Raw genomic sequence first — 17252 nt, forward strand, 5'->3', positions numbered from 1 at the left:
CTCACTAGGTCCTAACCACAGTAGTGAGAATAGAGCCAACCCTCAGCTGCATTCATTTAGTTTATTTTAATATTCTTCAGAGCATACATCACTATATTACACTGTATTCTATTTTAACATGTTTATCATGTTTTCTGCCCTAGAAGGTAAACTCTATGATGTCAGAGGCTTGGTCTCTTTTGTTCACCATGTGACCCCAGCTCCTAAATCACTGCCTGGAAAATAGTACATGGCATATAGTGTTCCATGTATATTTGTTGAATGAATGAATGGATAAACACATCAACCACCCACAGTCTATGAGAAGATATATGAGCGGCCAATGTGAAAAAGACATGAAAAGAAACTGAATGTCATTAAGCCTCACGAAAACACAAATTAAAATTTTACAATGGTACACTACTTCATACACCCACTAAAATGGCTAAAATTAGAAAAGGCTATAATGCCAAATGTTGGGACTATGGAATAGCTGGAGCTCCCATACATTACTGGTGGGAAGGTAAATTGGTATAATAACTGAGAAATTGTCTGTCTGTTTTCTTAAAAGTTAAACCTATGCTTATCATATGACTCAATCATTCTATACCTAAGAGTTTCCTAAGAAAAATAAAAATACATTTCCTCATACTTATACTCAAATATTAATTGTACCTTTATTTATAAGAGCAAAAAACTGCAATCTTAACGTCCATCAACAAGTAAATGGGAAAAAATTGTGGCATAAACATACAATAGAATATTACTGAGCAATCAAAAGGGAATGAACTACAAAGCTATAACATGCATAAATATCTAATATTATGCTGAAGGAAAGAAGTCAGATATAAAAGAGTACCGTATGATATAGTACCATTTCATTTATATAAAATTCTAGAACAGACCAAACTAACCTATGGTTTCAGAAAGGAGACTGATGTCTGCCTTGGGTTGGAAGATTGACAGAAGGAAGGCAATAATAAAGATACGAGCAGAGATCAATGAAACAGAGAATAGAAAAACAATAGAGAGAATCAAAACCAATAATTAGTTCTATGAAAAGGTTAACAAAATTTTCAAAACTTTAGCTAAGTTGAGAAAAAAAGAAAGAAGACTCAAACAACTAAAACCAAAGATGAAAGAAGGAACATTAAAACCGATTTTACAGAAATTAAAAGTGTTATAAGAGAGAGTACTATGAATAATTGTGTGTCAACAAATTGGATAAACTAGAGGAAATGAACAAATTCTTAGAAACACACAACCTACAAAGCTAAATCATGAAGAAATAGAAAATATGAAGAGATTATAACTACTAAGGAGATTTAATCAATAATCAAAACTCTCTAAACAAAGAAAATCCCAAGACCAGAAGTCTTCACTGGTGAATTCTATTGAGTATTTAAAGAAAAATTAACAACAGTCCTCCTCAAACTCTTCCAAAAAATTAGAGAGGAGGGAATAATTCAAAACTTATTCCACGAGCCCAGAATTATCTTAATACAAAAGCCAGGCAAAGACACTACAAGACAAAAAAAGTTATAGACCAATATCCCTTATGAGCACTGATGCAAAAATCCTCCACAACATACCAGCAAACTGAACTCAACAGGATATTAAAAGATTATACACTATGACCAAGCGGAATTTATTCCTGGAATGCAAGGAGTGTTCAACATATGAAAGTAATCACTGTAACATACCACATTAGCATCATGAAGGAAAAAAAGATCATCTAATTGATGCAGAAAAAGCATCTGAGAAAATTCAACACCCTTTCATGATAAAAACACTCAACAAACCGGGAAAGGAAGGAAACTACATCAACATAATAAAGGCCATATATAAAATACCTCCAGCTGACACCACGCTCAACGAGGAAAGACTGAATGTTTTCCTTAATATCAGGAACAAGGCAAAGATGCCTGCTTTCATCACTTCTATTCAACACAGTACTGGAAGTTCCAGCCAGAGCAATTAGGCAAGAACAAGATCTAAAAGGCATCCAAATTGGGAAGGAAGAACTTCAATTATCTGTTTGCAGATAACAGTAACCTTATATGCAACAAATCCTAAAGATTCCAGAAAAAACTGTTAGAACTAATAATTAATTCAGCAAAATTACAGGATACAAAATCAACATATAAAAATCATTTGTGTTTCTTGCACTAACAATGAACAATCCAAAATGGAAATTGAGAAAACAATTCCATTTATAACAACATTAAAAATAATAATAAAATATTTTGGAATAAACTTAAGCAAGCAGGTGGAAGATTCTACAATGAAAACTACAAAATGTTGCTGAAAGAAAATAAAGATGACAAAAATTAATGGAAAAACATCCGTCTTTATAGATTGGAAGGTTTAATATTGTTAGGATATCAATATTATTTAAAGAGAGCTACAGATCCAATAAGTCTCTCTCAACACTCCAGTGATTTTTTTTTTTCAGAAATAGAAAATGTCATCTTAAAATTCATATGGAATCTCAAGGGATTCTGAATAGCTTAAACAATCTTGAAAAAGAACAGTTGAAAGTCTCGCATGTCCTGATTTCAAAACCTACTACAAGCTACAGTAATCAAAACAGCATGGTACAGGCATAAAGACAGACATATAGAACAATGGAATAGAATAGAGAGCCGAGAAATAAACCCTTGCAACTGTGTTCAAATGATTTTCAAAATGGATGTGAAGAGCATTCAATGGGAAAAGGATAGACTTTTCAACAAATGGTGCTGGGAAAACTGGATATCCACGTAAAAAAAAATGAAGTTTGGACCCTTACCTTATATCATATACAAAAATTAATTCAAAATGGATCAAAGAGAGGGCCAGCCCCATGGCCAAGTGGTTAAGTCCACATGCTCCGCTTCAGCGGCCCAGGGATTCGCCCGTTGGGATCTTGGGCAAGGAAAAGGCACTACTCATCAGATCATGTTGAGGCAGCATCCCATATAGCACAACCAGAGGCCCTCACAACTAGAATATACAACTATGTACCGGGGGGGCTGTGGGGAGAAGAAGAAGAAGAAGAAGAAAAAAAGATTGGCAACAGATGTTAGCACAGGTGCCAATCTTTAAAAAAAAAAAAAGAAAATGGATCAAAGACCTAAATGTAAGAGCTAAAACTATAAAACACTTAAGAGAAAACATAGGGGAAAACGTTCATGACATTGGATTTAGCAGTGATTTCTTAGATATGACACCAAAAGCATAAGCAACAAAAGAAAAAAAACCATAAAATAAACCACCTCAAAATTAAAAACTTGTGCATCAAAAGAAACTATCAACAGAGTGAAAAGGCAATCCACAGATGAGAAAAAAATATGTGCAAATCATATATTTAATGAAGGATTTATAGCCAGAATATATAAAGAATTCCTACAACTCAACAACAAAAAACCTAACAACCTAATTAAAAAATGGGCACTCAACTTAAATAGGCATTTTACCAAAGAAGATATATAAATGGCCAATGATCACATCAATATCACTAGTCATTAGGAAAATGCATAGCAAAACCACAATGTGATACCACTTCACAACCACTAAAATGGCTATTACCAAAAATATATATACATAAAATAAGTGTTGGTGAGACTGTGGAGAAATTGGAACCCTTATGCATTGCTGGAGGGAACCTAAATGGTGCAGCCACCATAAAAAATGGTATGGCGATTCCCTTAAAATTACACAGAATTACCATACAATCCGCTTCTGGTATATATCAAAAGAACTGAAAGCAAGGACTGGAACAGATATTTGTACACCAATATTAATAGCTGCATTATTCACAACAGCCAAAAGGTGGAAACAACCAAAGTGTCCATCAACAAATGAATGGATAAACAGAATGTGGTATGCATATACATTGGAATATTATTCAGCCTTAAGAAGAAAGGAAATCCTGACACATGCTACATCACTAAGGAGCCTTGAAGACATTATGATAAGTGAAATAAGCCAGCTACAAAAGGACAAATACTTATGATATCACTTACACGAGGTAGCTAGAGTAGTCAAATTCATAGAGACAGAAAGTAGAGTGGTGGTTACCAGAGGCTGTGGGGACGGAGGATGGAAAAGTAGAGTTTAATGGGGACAGAGTTTCAGTTTGGAAAGATGAAAAAAGTTCTGGAGATGGATGGTGGTGATTTTTGCATGTACGTATACAGTTCTGTATACTTAAAAATGATTAAAATGGTAAGTTTCATGTGATGTATATTTTACCACAATAAAAAAGAGGTCATGGAGGAACCCTGAGGGTGACAAAAAATGGTAGTTACATGGGTGAATATGAAAGTCCAAGTTTGTCAAAGTGAACACTTAGTATGACACATTTTAAGTAAGTTTTCTTCCCCCCTCTTCCCTTCTTCTCCTCTCTCTCCTTTCTTTCCTTCCCCACTTCCCAACTTATGGCCCTTTATTCTGCTAACATATTCACTAGATATGAATGTTTAAAGAGGAGAGTCGAGGACTAGTTCAACTTTATAATTTCCACACTGCCTGGAACAGTGCTTGGCATACAGTGGGTAGTCAATAAAAGCTGCTTGTTTAAATTGTGAATTCAATAACTTACATTTTTAAAAAATTTAGTCCCACTGCTTTCTATGAGCTTGCACATGTCAGATTTTAATCTAAGCTCTTACAAACTTGATGCCACGTCCTCCTCCCCAACGACCCAGTGTATATATGGTATATAGTATACAGTCCCTAAATTTTTGTTGCTGTTTTTTGTTTTGGGGGGGTTTTGGGGGTTTTTTTTGTATGTGTGAGGAAGATCCACCCCTGGCTAACATCCGCTGCCAATCCTCCTCTTTCCTTTTTGCTGGAGGAAGATTAGCCCTGAGCTAACATCCATGCCGATCTTCCTCTACTTTGTATGTGGAATGCCACCACAGCATGGCTGATGAGTGGAGTGGGTCTGCACCCAGGATCAAAACCTGCACACCCGGGCCGCCTAAGTGGAGTGTGCAGAACTTTAACCACTCCACCATGGGGCCGGCCCCTCTACTTTTTTTTTTTTTTGAGGAAGATTAGCCCTGAGCTAACATCTGCCAATCCTCCTCTTTTTGCTGAGGAAGACTGGCCCTGAGCTAACGGCCATGCCCATCTTCCTCTACTTTATATGTGGGACACCTACCACAGCATGGCTTGCCAAGAGGTGCCAGGGATCCAAACCAGCGAACCCTGGGCTGCTGAAGCAGAACGTGCAAACTTAACCACTGCGCCACCAGGCTGGCCTCCCCCTACATTTTTTAATCAGGAAATTGAGGCTTAGAGAAATTTCATCACTTGCCCAACCAGCTACAGCCAGTAAGTACCAGAGCCAAGATTTGAAATGAGCTTTTTGACTGGAAACTCTAAACCTCTTGGATAGGGGTTATAGTTTATCTTCTACTTCACTAAGCACCCATTGACTAGTCAATTGTAAAATGGAGCATACAATCAAGAATACCCCATAAACTGTCCCCAGTCCACAGGTACAGCAGGGTATGTGCTGTTGAGACATATTCAGGGACATCACAGTGAGAGCTTATCACAGAAGCAGCTGCATTTTAGACAGTCTGAGAAATGGGTCCATAAAGCCCTCGTCCTGAGACGCCCACTGCAATGCGAAGAGACTACCCACAGCGGCTTCTCTATTCCCCAAAGTTTGCAGATATCTGTCCAGAATGTGCCATCCTCTATTCTGTAACTTTGATAAAAAGGGAGGAGACAGACCGACCTTCCTTGCAACTGCTCAGAATCTCCTACCAGTAGCTTTAAGAATATTGTGAAATTTGCAAATACTGAAATTATAATAAAGAGAAGCAGCCAGGACAAGTTAAATACTAACTATCTAGGGAGAGATCACTATCTCAACAAGGATTCAAATGCTAGCATCTCTGATTGTAATTTCAGTGACTTCCTAATTGCTTCAAAACAGGTGAGAATATCTTCATTAGAAAAAGCACACATGCATGTGCGTGCGTGTGTGTGTGTGTGTGAAAGCGGGGGAGAGACAGAGAGACAGAGATAAGGGATAAGCATTCAACTTTTCAACAAACTTGGAGCACCTACTCCATGTTAGGTATTGTAGTGGGCACTGGGGACACAAGATGAAGAGAGGATATTAGTGTGTTTAACAAAAGGCCTGGAGGCAATGAAAACAAGAATGGAGAGGGGAATATTCTTAGAGATGGCATAGAAAGCCCAGGACAGTACAAAGTTGAATACCGTTATTCCCTCCTCTTACACAGGAGGCCTTATGGTCAAGTACCTTAATGTGAGCAAGGCCACTCCAAGAAAATACCTGACTGATTCAACTCCCTGTGTAATCGATGCTGGCTCCTTCTTTTATCCATCATGGGGAGTTCCCAACAGTGAGCAAGAAAGAGACTGTATGTTGTGATGGTATCATTCACAACCAATCTCAGTCAAGGTGGACAAATAGCTGATATGACAATCCATATATCTGAGAATAAACAGTTTAACTGCAGAGGAGCAAGGGTGACTTGGCCTAGCCCTCATATGCTGCCTGGACATGAAGTGGTCTCCAGAATGGACATTCGGGTGGGCAGGCAAACAGTAAGCATTGGAAAGTCCATAAACCACTAGGCTGAGAGGAGTGAGGTCGAGAGTGGACATGGTCTCTTGGAGAAGCGGTTCAGGCAGGACAAGGAAGGACTCCCAACTCCCCATCACCAGGTCCTGGGGGAAGTCCCACACAGAGTAGCAAGACATGGGCTATGACTCAGGGACAAGAAGGGGACTGACAGTTGTGGGTTAGGCGGGAAGTAGAGTTCAGAAAGAGCCAGATCCTAGTGCAACGAGAACCTGAGCCCTAAACTGCTCTTTGCCTTGACCTAGGATGAGTGCTGGACACCTGTGTGTGTGGTCCTATGATGTAGACAGGAGGATGTGGACATCCAGATGCCAGAAACTCAGCAGGTGGGATGCGGTAATTCTTGTCTACCATTTTCTTTCCTCCTTCCTTTCTCTACCTTTGACTATTTGGGAATTCCACTTTAGGCTATTTTTTTTCAAAGCTATGCTCTTTCTCCTCCTCTTCAGCTCCTTTATCTTCCTTCAACTCTTAGCTGACACCTCAGGAAAAATCTCCTGCCTACTCTCTTCTTTCCATTTTTCTATCCGTTTATCTATCTTCCTCTCTTCATCAATATTTACGAAAATATCCCCATTCATCAGAGAAGTGGCAAATGTATACTTGAATCAAATAAAATGAAAGCTATGCATCTTAAAGTTAAATTTGGCACAGCAGAAACAATAATACGAACTCCAAAACTTTTGAAAGTATTCAGAAACATCTTTGAGAAAATGTTTCCATATTATCTCCCCTAATTAGGTCTACTTTTCTTCAGCATTGGCATTCATGATAAATAGAAAATTATCATATTCACTTTTTTCTCCTGTGCGTAATTACTTCTTCTATGACAACACTGTTTTCTATTATTCTTCATTGCCAGTATATAGCATTTTGGGTAATTATGAGTTAAATTACCTTCTGTAGGCTAGCCAGAATGCTTAACAACCACTTAAAACATTCTTTGTTCCCATTATGCGATGGAAACTTGGTTAATCGAGATGCTATAAATTTTCAGACCCACTGAAAATGTTTAATATTCAAAACTGATTTTAAACATTTTATTGATCAGCACTTTTATGGGAAGCTAGGTCAAGTCCTTCAGCACCTCTTTGATTTAAGCAAAATGTACCATCTCCTGGGCAAAGGAGGCCGAAAGGGGTCACATGGTTGCCTCTAGGGGATGAATCATCAGCAAGGTGAGTAGAAGGTGTGTTTCTCTATTCTCACAGCCTTAATGATTTAAATTAAAATATGAGTACAAAGACGGGGAAAGGAGGTTATGAAATGACATATATTTTAGGATTTAAAAATTACTTCTGTTCATTCTCTACTTCCATACGGATCCCTCATTTCCTCACAGCTCCTACGGAAACACTCTGGCATCACTGGGTTCTTGTCAACAAACAGCCTGCTTACTGTGTCTTAGTCTGCAGGGTCCTGTGTGTGCTGTGGGAGATAACGCAACAGGAGAGTACAACGTTTAGGACAGGTTCAAAACTAAGAGCACCAGTGGTCATCTTGACAGTGCGCTGGACCCTCCCCGTGGCTGTCGCTGTGCTCACTGTTCGCAGCAGGCACTATTGCCAGCCCCAGAAGACAGAGCGACACTTACTCAGTGCAGGTGAGGCGAGTTAAGCACCAGAAAACAAAGGAGACTGCTAAAGGCGGACAGCACACAGCTACAGGCCTCAACTGAAAGGCAGATTTCCTGACCTTGGGTTAAACAGAGGTCCAGGAACAGAAAGAGTGCTTCTGTGTTTTGTGCCTGCAGCACATGGAAACTTGCTCTGTCCTCTGTACCGGAAGCGGGTACCAGAAAATCCAGAGGGAGAAAAAAGTTCTTCCAGGAACAAAGCCAGACTCCGACACATAACTGTGTGACCAAAGGCAAGTGATTAACTCTCCTAAACGTCAGTCTCCTAGGCTGATCACTGGGGCGTCATAGCATTCTGAGAATTCCAAGAAACAATTAGTAATTGGGCTGGCATGTGACACAAGGAAAATCATGGCTAACAGAGGTTGTTTGTTTTAAAAGCTCCCCTTGCAAATTTTATTAGAGGGTCGGTGCTATGATCCTGTAGGGGGAGCACAGGCTCAAACACTCCCTTCTTTAACCTTCTCTACCAAGGAAATGACACGGATCGAGGCAGGGTAAGTGCTGGGCTGCAAAGACTTCACCACTTCAATTTTCACATCTTAAAAAAGACACACCAGGTACAAGAAGCTCCAGGAAGGTGTCATTTCCTGGGAGGTGGGAAGGGACTGAGCATGCAGCCTCTCCCCAACACCCTCTCCAGGTCAACTTTCTCTCCAGTTGCACTAGCCCCAACATCAGCAGAAGCATCTTCCTGCAGGGCAAATAATAAACAGACAAACCAACCTGAAACCGGCTGGTGCTGTCTTGTCTGGATTAAAAAAATCAAGAAAGATTAACACTTGGCTCCTAACTTAATGCAAATTTCTGCCAGCCCTAAAGATGTCTTGGACCATGATTGCCTCTTGACTCCTGACTGTGAAAACTACTTCCCGTTAATAAGTAATTTTAAAAGTCCTCCCCTGGGAAGGTCAAATAAGACCTATTTGGCTCCCCCTCTCCACAGCATCCCACTGCTGGAGCCCATCATATCTGTCACACACCAACCAGGGCAGCTCTGCTCCCCTGCTCCCTCAGAGTGAGCACAGTAGAAGCTGGAAGGAAGGGAAATGAGAATGACGGACTAAACTGAACCCAAGGGTCAAATTTACTTAAAGGCCAAAAACATGAGCAAAAGAGCTTATATAAGAGCTGCTGCGTTTTCCAGAGCAATTCCGAAAGCCCTGGAGCATATATCTTGAACGTGTTAAAACTTCCTTTCCCAGCCCCGGCTCTGGTGTGTGGCGTGGGCCATATGTGTTGAGGGAGGCAGACGCATTCCTACCAATGAGTGGCGTTAGACAGGGTCAGAGTCTAGCCAGCCCTGTTCCTCCAGGCCTGCTGGATCCTGCAGCCAAGCCCCAGTGCTGACACACCCATTTTCCAGGCGAGTCGCTGGGCAAGCCTGTCTGTCCCCTAAGCCTCCTTGCTCTGGTTATCTCCTGGTATCTACAGCAAGGCAAATCTCCACAGAGGCAGCCTCACTTCCTAACATATTACTCTCCCACTGCTAAGACTCCTCTCAGCTCTGCGCACTGCTCAGGGCCCTGCCCTCAGGGATAGTAAAGTCTTTTGCATAGTTTTACATCAGATTGTGACCACTGGTGGATTCATCTGTCCCCTTTGGCAAGTGATTTAAGCAGAACCCAAAAGTCCCTCAGGCCTCCAAGGTCTCCAACCAACAGCTGTGCCTGAATGTCCCAGCATCACACGTTGAAGAGCATGAAACTCTTTACAAGCAAGCACTTCATTGCTGTGGAAGTAACGAAACACTATAAGAGAGTGCCTCCCGTTAAAATGGATTAAAGCCCTCAACCAATGCTTATTTTTTAATCCTTCATATCTACCATGATATCTGTGCTCAGGACAGAAGACATGGCTCCTCTCCTCCAAGAGCACACAGTCTGACCACAACCACATAAACGACAGGTCCACGGTGTGCATCTGTTACAACAGAGGTCTGTAGCAAGTGTCACTGGAACTCAGATGAGGGTAATTTTTTTTTTTGAGGAAGATTAGCTCTGAGCTAACATCTGCCACGAATCCTCCTCTTTTTGCTGAGCAAGACTGACCCTGAGCTAACATCCGTGCCCATCTTCCTCTACTTTATATGTGGGACACCTACCACAGTATGACTTCACAAGTGGTGCCATGTCCGCACCCGGGATCCGAACCAACGAATCTCAGGCGGCTGAAGCGGAGGTGCGAACTTACCCGCTGTGCCACCTGGCTGGCCCCTGAGATAAGGGTACTTCTTAACCACAGCAGAAAGCAGGATGCTGGGTGGAACTGGGAAGAGACTAGTACATTTTAAAGGTGTGTACGTGTGTGGGAATGGAGGGGGAGGAGGTAGAGCAGAAGACTCCGGAAAAGACCGAGAGTATTACAGTGGTTGTTGCAGAGTTTCATTCAGCACCAGGAACAAATTGCATGCCTATGTTGCTTTACAGTTAAGAGAATAATGCCATATACCTCCTCACCTGATGTCATACACGGGCAGATACCGTTCCCATGTGTACACAATTGGACTGAAGAAATCAGTGAGTGGTAAAATAAGAATGAAACCCAGGTATTCAGGCGCCTCAGCCCAGTGTCTTTCTGGAGCACAAGGCAGCCCCTGAGTATAAGCTACAAGCACGCGTGGAGGAGACACTTGTGTGGGGGCAGGGCCACTGCAGACCAGCCACACGCTCTGGGCAGGAAACGGCTTTAGGGCAGTGGTTCTCAACTCTGCCTCCACATTAGAATTATTGAAAGAGATTTTTTAAATGTCCACACCTATGCCCAACTCCAGAGATCTGGATTTCACTGGTCTGGGAGCCTGCAGTGGACTTTACAAAGCATCCCAGGTAAGTCCAGTGTGCAGCCCAGGTCAGCATCACCACGGGAGGGGTCCCTTATGGACCCGTGCTTGCTTCAGGGTCTTTATGTAAAGCCTTTGCACTTACCCAAGTCCTTATTCAGCTTAGGCAACTTAAACACTGAAATGCCAAAGGCATACAATTGTTTTGAATAACCTAGTGGCTACTCTGAATTTTATAATTTACACAAAAATGAAAGCTGCCGATGGTGAGTGCAAAATACAGAGAAAACACCCAGGCAAACAGCAGAATGTTGTCCTTGGGAGTTCGACTGCCCCAGCTACTCTGCAAAATCCTGCTCTCAGATTATTCTTGGCAGGAGTTAACCCTCAAATACTTGGTTCCAAACGGATTAGCTCAGAACTACAAATGAAAATGCAGGGACATTTCAGAAAAGAGTTATTAGGTATAATCCCAGATCAGCAGCCTGAATCAGCAAAACTGAGCATCCTGCCATATAAAAAATTTTTTTAAAAAACACCCAGTATGTTGGTTGGAACTTTTCCCATTAGTGGAACAGTTACAGCAACAACTCCCACCTCTATCCCCTCGAAACGTTCATGTTCACAGATGAGGTGGTTCCGCTGAGGAACTGAAGGCAGTTTAGGGGAGAGTGAGGCCCATGAAGAAAGCACATCGACTACCATCCATGCAACCGAAATGGCTTAGCAGACACCAGCTGACCACATGGAGCATCCTGGGCTGCTTTCCTGACGTGGCACTGATTCAGACACAAGACTTCTAGATACTTGTCATATTTAATCTAATGGAAAGGCACAGAACATTTTTAACCCAACAGCAGATAATTGTAATGAAATGATTCTGGCCAAGAGGGCCCATTTGTAATAATGAATTCAAATCAGATTCATAGAAACTATAATTCAGCCATAGTGAAAACCAGCTGCATTTTCCATATCATCTCTCTTCCAAGTAGGCAAAATAACTCAATATCCACATAATTATTTTTACTTTTCAAGTAGCCCTGTGAAGTAGCTGTGAGGAAGATAATATTGCCTCATTTGTATAAAATGAGTTTCATCCACGTTCGAAACTCCAGCGTGGTCTTTGGCACGTCACTTCCTGACATCCCTCGGTGCAAAGACCTAGCACGACAAACTGCCATCGCAAGGAGGGAAACCAGCCTTCTCCAAGCTGAGCGATTGCCTACTAGGGCTTTGGCCTCCTATGTGACGCCATTCAAGACTCAGAAACAGGCTTGGGTTACTCTGATCCAGGGTAGCCACATTTGAAAAGACATTTTGTGGCTGACAGGTGTGGGAATCATTCAATATTTTCAATACATTCAGAACACGTGCTGCATTCAGAACACTAGATTCCCAAACACTGAATTCCCAATAGAACACCTTTAAGGAGAATAAAGAGTGACTATACTTAAGGATTAAAATTTTTAAAAGCAACAAACAACACAAAATCAAACATGCTGCAGTTATCTGGGGCCGAGGCTATGGCCTTCCAGAGACGAGAAGCAAGGACTCTCCCTCTGCGGACTGACAAGTTTTCACCTAGACGGGCACACAGCTGTTAGCCAATAAACCAAAGGAGCACAGAAAACCAAAGGAGAGCGATCGGGACCCCCAAAATCTGCAGGAGATGTTTATGTTGTTTTAAGAAACATTGTGACAGCAGAGAAATCAAGACTTTAAGAAAACAGAGAATAATAAGAATTAAGTGATAAAGTCAAAAAAAGAAGAGAATGAATAATAGGCAAAAGCATATAAAACAGAGGCATCCAATAAAAATGAAAGTGGAAAGTAACAAAAGAGAAGAGCACAAGAGGTAAAAGAAGGAGCACATAAAGAGATTAAAATGTGGACAGTGTGCTGAATTTCTCTATTTCAGGGCAAATTATACAGAAGAAGAGAGGCAAAATCAACACAAGACATGGGCTTACTTAAAAAACGCAGCACACACTCAGGTAACAGCAGCTATACTCGCACATGGGAGGTTGGTTTTTCTTGTCCACAAAGCACAAAAAGCAACCATTCAGCTTTTCCTTTTTTAATCCCCAGCCCCTTCCCAAGCCCAGCTGCTAAACATTAGAACTGAAGATCCGGAAAACAGGCCAGCAGCTAATAAAAAAGGTCGATCAAAGCTGGCCCTCTGCTGGTGGAATAGTCTTCGTGCATCTGGGAAAGCAGAAAGCTCGAGTGTTTAAGTTTCTGGTTTCAGTTTCAGGGCAAGAGGAGGACAGAGGATTTTGGCAAGTTCAGCGCTGAGGCTTTACTCAACACTGGGCCTCTCTGCCCCCACAGCAGATTAGAAGATAAAGAGAGGTGTGTGGCAGCGTCAAGGACCTTCCTACCTACTCACATGTACCAGTGTCTTGTTGGTTCAGGTGCATTGGAGCCCCTGAGCTGCTCCAATCTTTGAGCCGACTGGGCTGCTGCAAATGTGCACCCCACAAGTTATTTCTCAGGGAGTGGGCTCCCGAAACTGCTCTGAGGCAGTGAAGTAGCGTATTTCACTGTGGTCTGCAACAGGCTATGGGGGGCCCACATGGCCAGGAAGGTTTTCCCTCCTGCTCTCAGGGAGGGAGTTCCTCCTTTTCTTTCTCTCCTCCTAGGGCCCTGAGTACTAGCAGATAAGGTTGTGGGACCTGTTCTCTAGCTCAAAAGAAGACTCAGCTAAGAATCACTCAAAGGGGTAAGAACCCAACCTCAGCCCTTGGGCTTAGAAAAGACTAGCCAGTGTCCCAGGAAGCCTGTCTTTCCTTCCCCAGCCTAGATGGGAGAGTTCAGCCAGGGGAGCCAAGAGAACAGGAAGGAAACACCACCCTCACCTGTTCCTTGGAGAAGCCAGGTTTTGTGGCTGGAAAATCTGGGGCAGAATGTTTTATTTTCACCATAACCATCAGAGTCACTGACAGGGCAAACGCATTCACCCTGTGTACGTCGTGAGCCAGAGTTCAGCTGGGACGCCCCTGAATCTGTCTCCTAGGACCAGAACTGCCTCATTAAAGGGATAAAAGATGATATCTGCTGAGCTGGTGGAAAGTGGTGGCTGCATTTTTATTAAAGTCTCTGCTGCAGCAGGCCCGGTCCCCAAAGGTTCATATTCCAAGAATCTCCACCCTCTGCCTCCAGCATGTAAGCGCTTCTCTGTAACTCATTAAGGTAAAACAGAAAGCTCTCCCATTGTGCTTCTTGCGCAGCAGTGATGTCCTTGCACAAAAGCTACACGCTTCCTCTCCTGGGCCCAGGCCTGCACGGACAGAACTGCCCTCATAACTGACCAGAGGGGTCCCAGGAGCACCACACAGGGCTGACACGGATGGCTACGTCTTGAGCAGACTCATAAAGGGCCACGGCCCAGCACTGGCAATTCCAGAGACTGCAATTTTAGGTATTTTTCTAATGGGGGTGAGGCAGCCCACCTGGACGTTACCCTGCCTCATAACACAGCTTCTGGCCTGTGAGAGAGCCACCAAGGCACCCAGTGATCTTAAACTGACCCCTTAGCGTTTGAATTCCAGGGCTCCCACGTTCTCATGTCCGTGCCAAGGCAAAGTGAATCCAGCCATCTCAGGGCCCTAAGATTCACGGAGACCAAGCATGGACCTCAGAGTTCACTTGTAAGATCCTGAGCCAGAAAAGCCAGAGTAAATGACAAACCTGTCCAGGAGAATGGGTTTTAGCTGCCACAGTACGCAAGTGGGCACCTCTTGGGCCTGCCAAAGGCCCTCTCACAGGCTCCACTCCCCCATGCAAAAGCCTTCTGTTCTCTCTCTCTTGGTTGCCCCTACCCTCATAATCAACTCCTCACATCCAAGGGGCTCAGTACCCCGCTGAAGTACAGCTCCCTACCTGAGGGTGGCGCTCTCCCCCTGCCGGACCGTCACGTTGTCCATAGCTTTGGGGAAGGTGGCATCTCCGCTGCGCACGGGCACTCCTGTGGGTACAAGGAACAGCAGCCTGAGAGACACGACCACGAGGCACTTCCATGGCAGGAACAGGTACCCACAGACCCCCATCCTCGACAGCCACAACTTCCCAGGACTCCGGCAGCGGCACGGTCCTTGTCCCCCGCCCCACACACCAGCGGGTCTCAGGAAGTGGTGTGGGGAGAGAGGAAAGGGATGGAGCAAGCCAGAAGCAGAGAGGGGGAAGAAGAAACGAGTCCAGGCTCTCCGGAGTCTAATGATTCTTCCTCAAATCCTGCCTCAGCTTTCCAGCCTAGCAGAACCAGATGCCCCCTCCTGCATCCAAAAAGAGCTTTCTTGACTCTCCCCTGGGGAGGAGGGAGGCAGCAGGGAAGGGAGAGGAAGGAGGAAGGTGCAGGGATGAAGGTCACAGATTGCTCTTTCTCTGCCTCTCTCTTCAAGATGCTACTTTAAGATTCAGTTGGGCACATTCTGCAGAGGTTTGGCATCAAAAGTTTATAACCCAAAGAAGCAAGGCAAGTGTCTCTGACATAAAGGAGATGTCATAAAAAGCTGCTGCTTCAAGGAGAGGAGAAAATGTTTTATTAGATCACACATATGTATAGATATATTTATAAAGCAGCCCAAGTCTCAAATCCGGAACCCAAAGGCGGTAAAAAGTTCCACCGCGGGGACCCGCAGCCGGCTCAGCCCGAGGATCCTCCGGTGCCGTGGATGTCCTCCGCCGCAGCCCGGTTGGCGACTGGCGGCCAGCCCGGCCCGCGCTCGCCAGCCCGCGGAGCGGCGCCCGGCGCAGGCTCCGGGCGCACGGGGAGCTGGGCGGACGGCGCCCCCGCCTCCTCCGGGGACGCGGCACGGGCCGCGCGGACGCGCGGACGCCACGCTCAGCGGCCGCCCCCGGCCTCCGCGCCGCCTTCCTCCCGGGAGCAGCCCCGCCGCGCGCGGGCCCCGACCGCCGGGGTTGTCATGGCAGCGGCTCCATCACTGACCGCCACTTTCTCCGGTGCCGGCGCGAGCGGGCGGGCCGATTGCGCGCTCATCCCGGCGGGCGGGCGCGGGGCGAGGGCGTCCACCTTAACCCCCGCCGCGCCCACGCGGCCTGGGGAGCCGAGCTGGGGGAGGCCCGCCCCGCAGCCCCCGGTACTCTGCCCCCGACACCCGGAGCCAGCCGAGAGAATGCTGCGCGCCTCTCAGTGGCTTCCTCTGCCTGGGGGCGAAGGGGAAGGGGGTGGGGAGTAGGGGCGGGAGGGGGAGTTCTGGGGAAAGCAGCAAATAGAAAACTGACGTTCGCACCTTCCTCCTCGGATGCCAGAGCAGAAGTTGCCAAACCCAACCCTGGAGAACTGAACTACGTTCCCCTCTCCAGGTTCCTGGACCGGTGTGCACGTCCGCCACTGCCTCCCGTTCTCCACCTGGCCAAGCTACAGTCCTATGGCAGAGCTCTCCTGGGCCTTCGCAGAGAGAGGGAGCGTGCTTTCTGCTCTGATGACCCACCTCGGAAATACTCGTGGCCCTTGACTTTCTCTCTCTCTCTTAAACTGACGAATCTGCATTTCTTCTCCCCGCACCACATGCGAGATAGTCCCCATCCTACTCCCTATGTATGACTCACATATCTTATTGTAAAAAAGCAGGAGCTGGGAAAAACACAGAGATCCTAAAAAGTATAGGACTGATTGTCATTAAATCCATCCGTCGATGCCTCTGCGATCACAACATGAAGTGGCACCAGAAAGGGATTGGAAAGGACCCGGTGATAGGGCCTTCTTAGAGGCCAACCGATCAGTTTGTTTGGGCTGGGACTCGTTTCTTTCAGCCCTTACCTCTGGAGCTCAGTCTGGCCTGGGTTCTGGCAGGAGGGTCTGTTTCTGCCCCCGCTGGCAGGAGCCACCCGTACTGCAGGACTCCCACCGTTGGATCTTAGTTTAATGCTGTTTGTGTGAATTTGCTTTGCTATATTCTTTCTCAAATCCTTTTGTTAAATTAGACTGGGCTCTGAACGATTGTTACAACGAAATTTAATTCAAAAATATGCTTTAAACTGTTGTTATTTGTGACTTTAGTTGCTAAAGGATATAAAGACTCGTCCCCTGCTCTCAGTTCCGGGGGCTGAGCACCAAGAACTGCTGCCCCATCCCCGCTTGAAGAACGGTGGCGCACATACATTTTTAGGTCTAAAATTTTTAATTAGAGCAGCATACCTCAAGAACAAAGAATACTTGTCACTAGTCGTGTCATATATGTTTTACATGTTTTAATATAGTGAAAACATCTACCAGCTCC

The 17252-nt window shown here is 44.6% G+C and overlaps 1 protein-coding gene across 1 annotated transcript in view; it reads right to left on the reverse strand.

Moving 5' to 3' along the window:
• The window catches only part of OPCML (opioid binding protein/cell adhesion molecule like), a 453264-nt gene extending 438190 nt beyond the window's left edge, over positions 1 to 15074 (reverse strand). The window contains exon 1 of the mRNA XM_046637504.1: positions 14893 to 15074. Within this exon, the coding sequence (XP_046493460.1) occupies positions 14893 to 15059 (167 nt within the window). The 5' untranslated portion in view covers positions 15060 to 15074. The remainder of the gene's footprint in view (positions 1 to 14892) is intronic.
• Between the last annotated feature and the right edge of the window lie 2178 nt (positions 15075 to 17252).

The sequence above is a fragment of the Equus quagga genome, chromosome 14, assembly GCF_021613505.1.
Source record: "Equus quagga isolate Etosha38 chromosome 14, UCLA_HA_Equagga_1.0, whole genome shotgun sequence".
Classification (NCBI taxonomy): domain Eukaryota; kingdom Metazoa; phylum Chordata; class Mammalia; order Perissodactyla; family Equidae; genus Equus; species Equus quagga.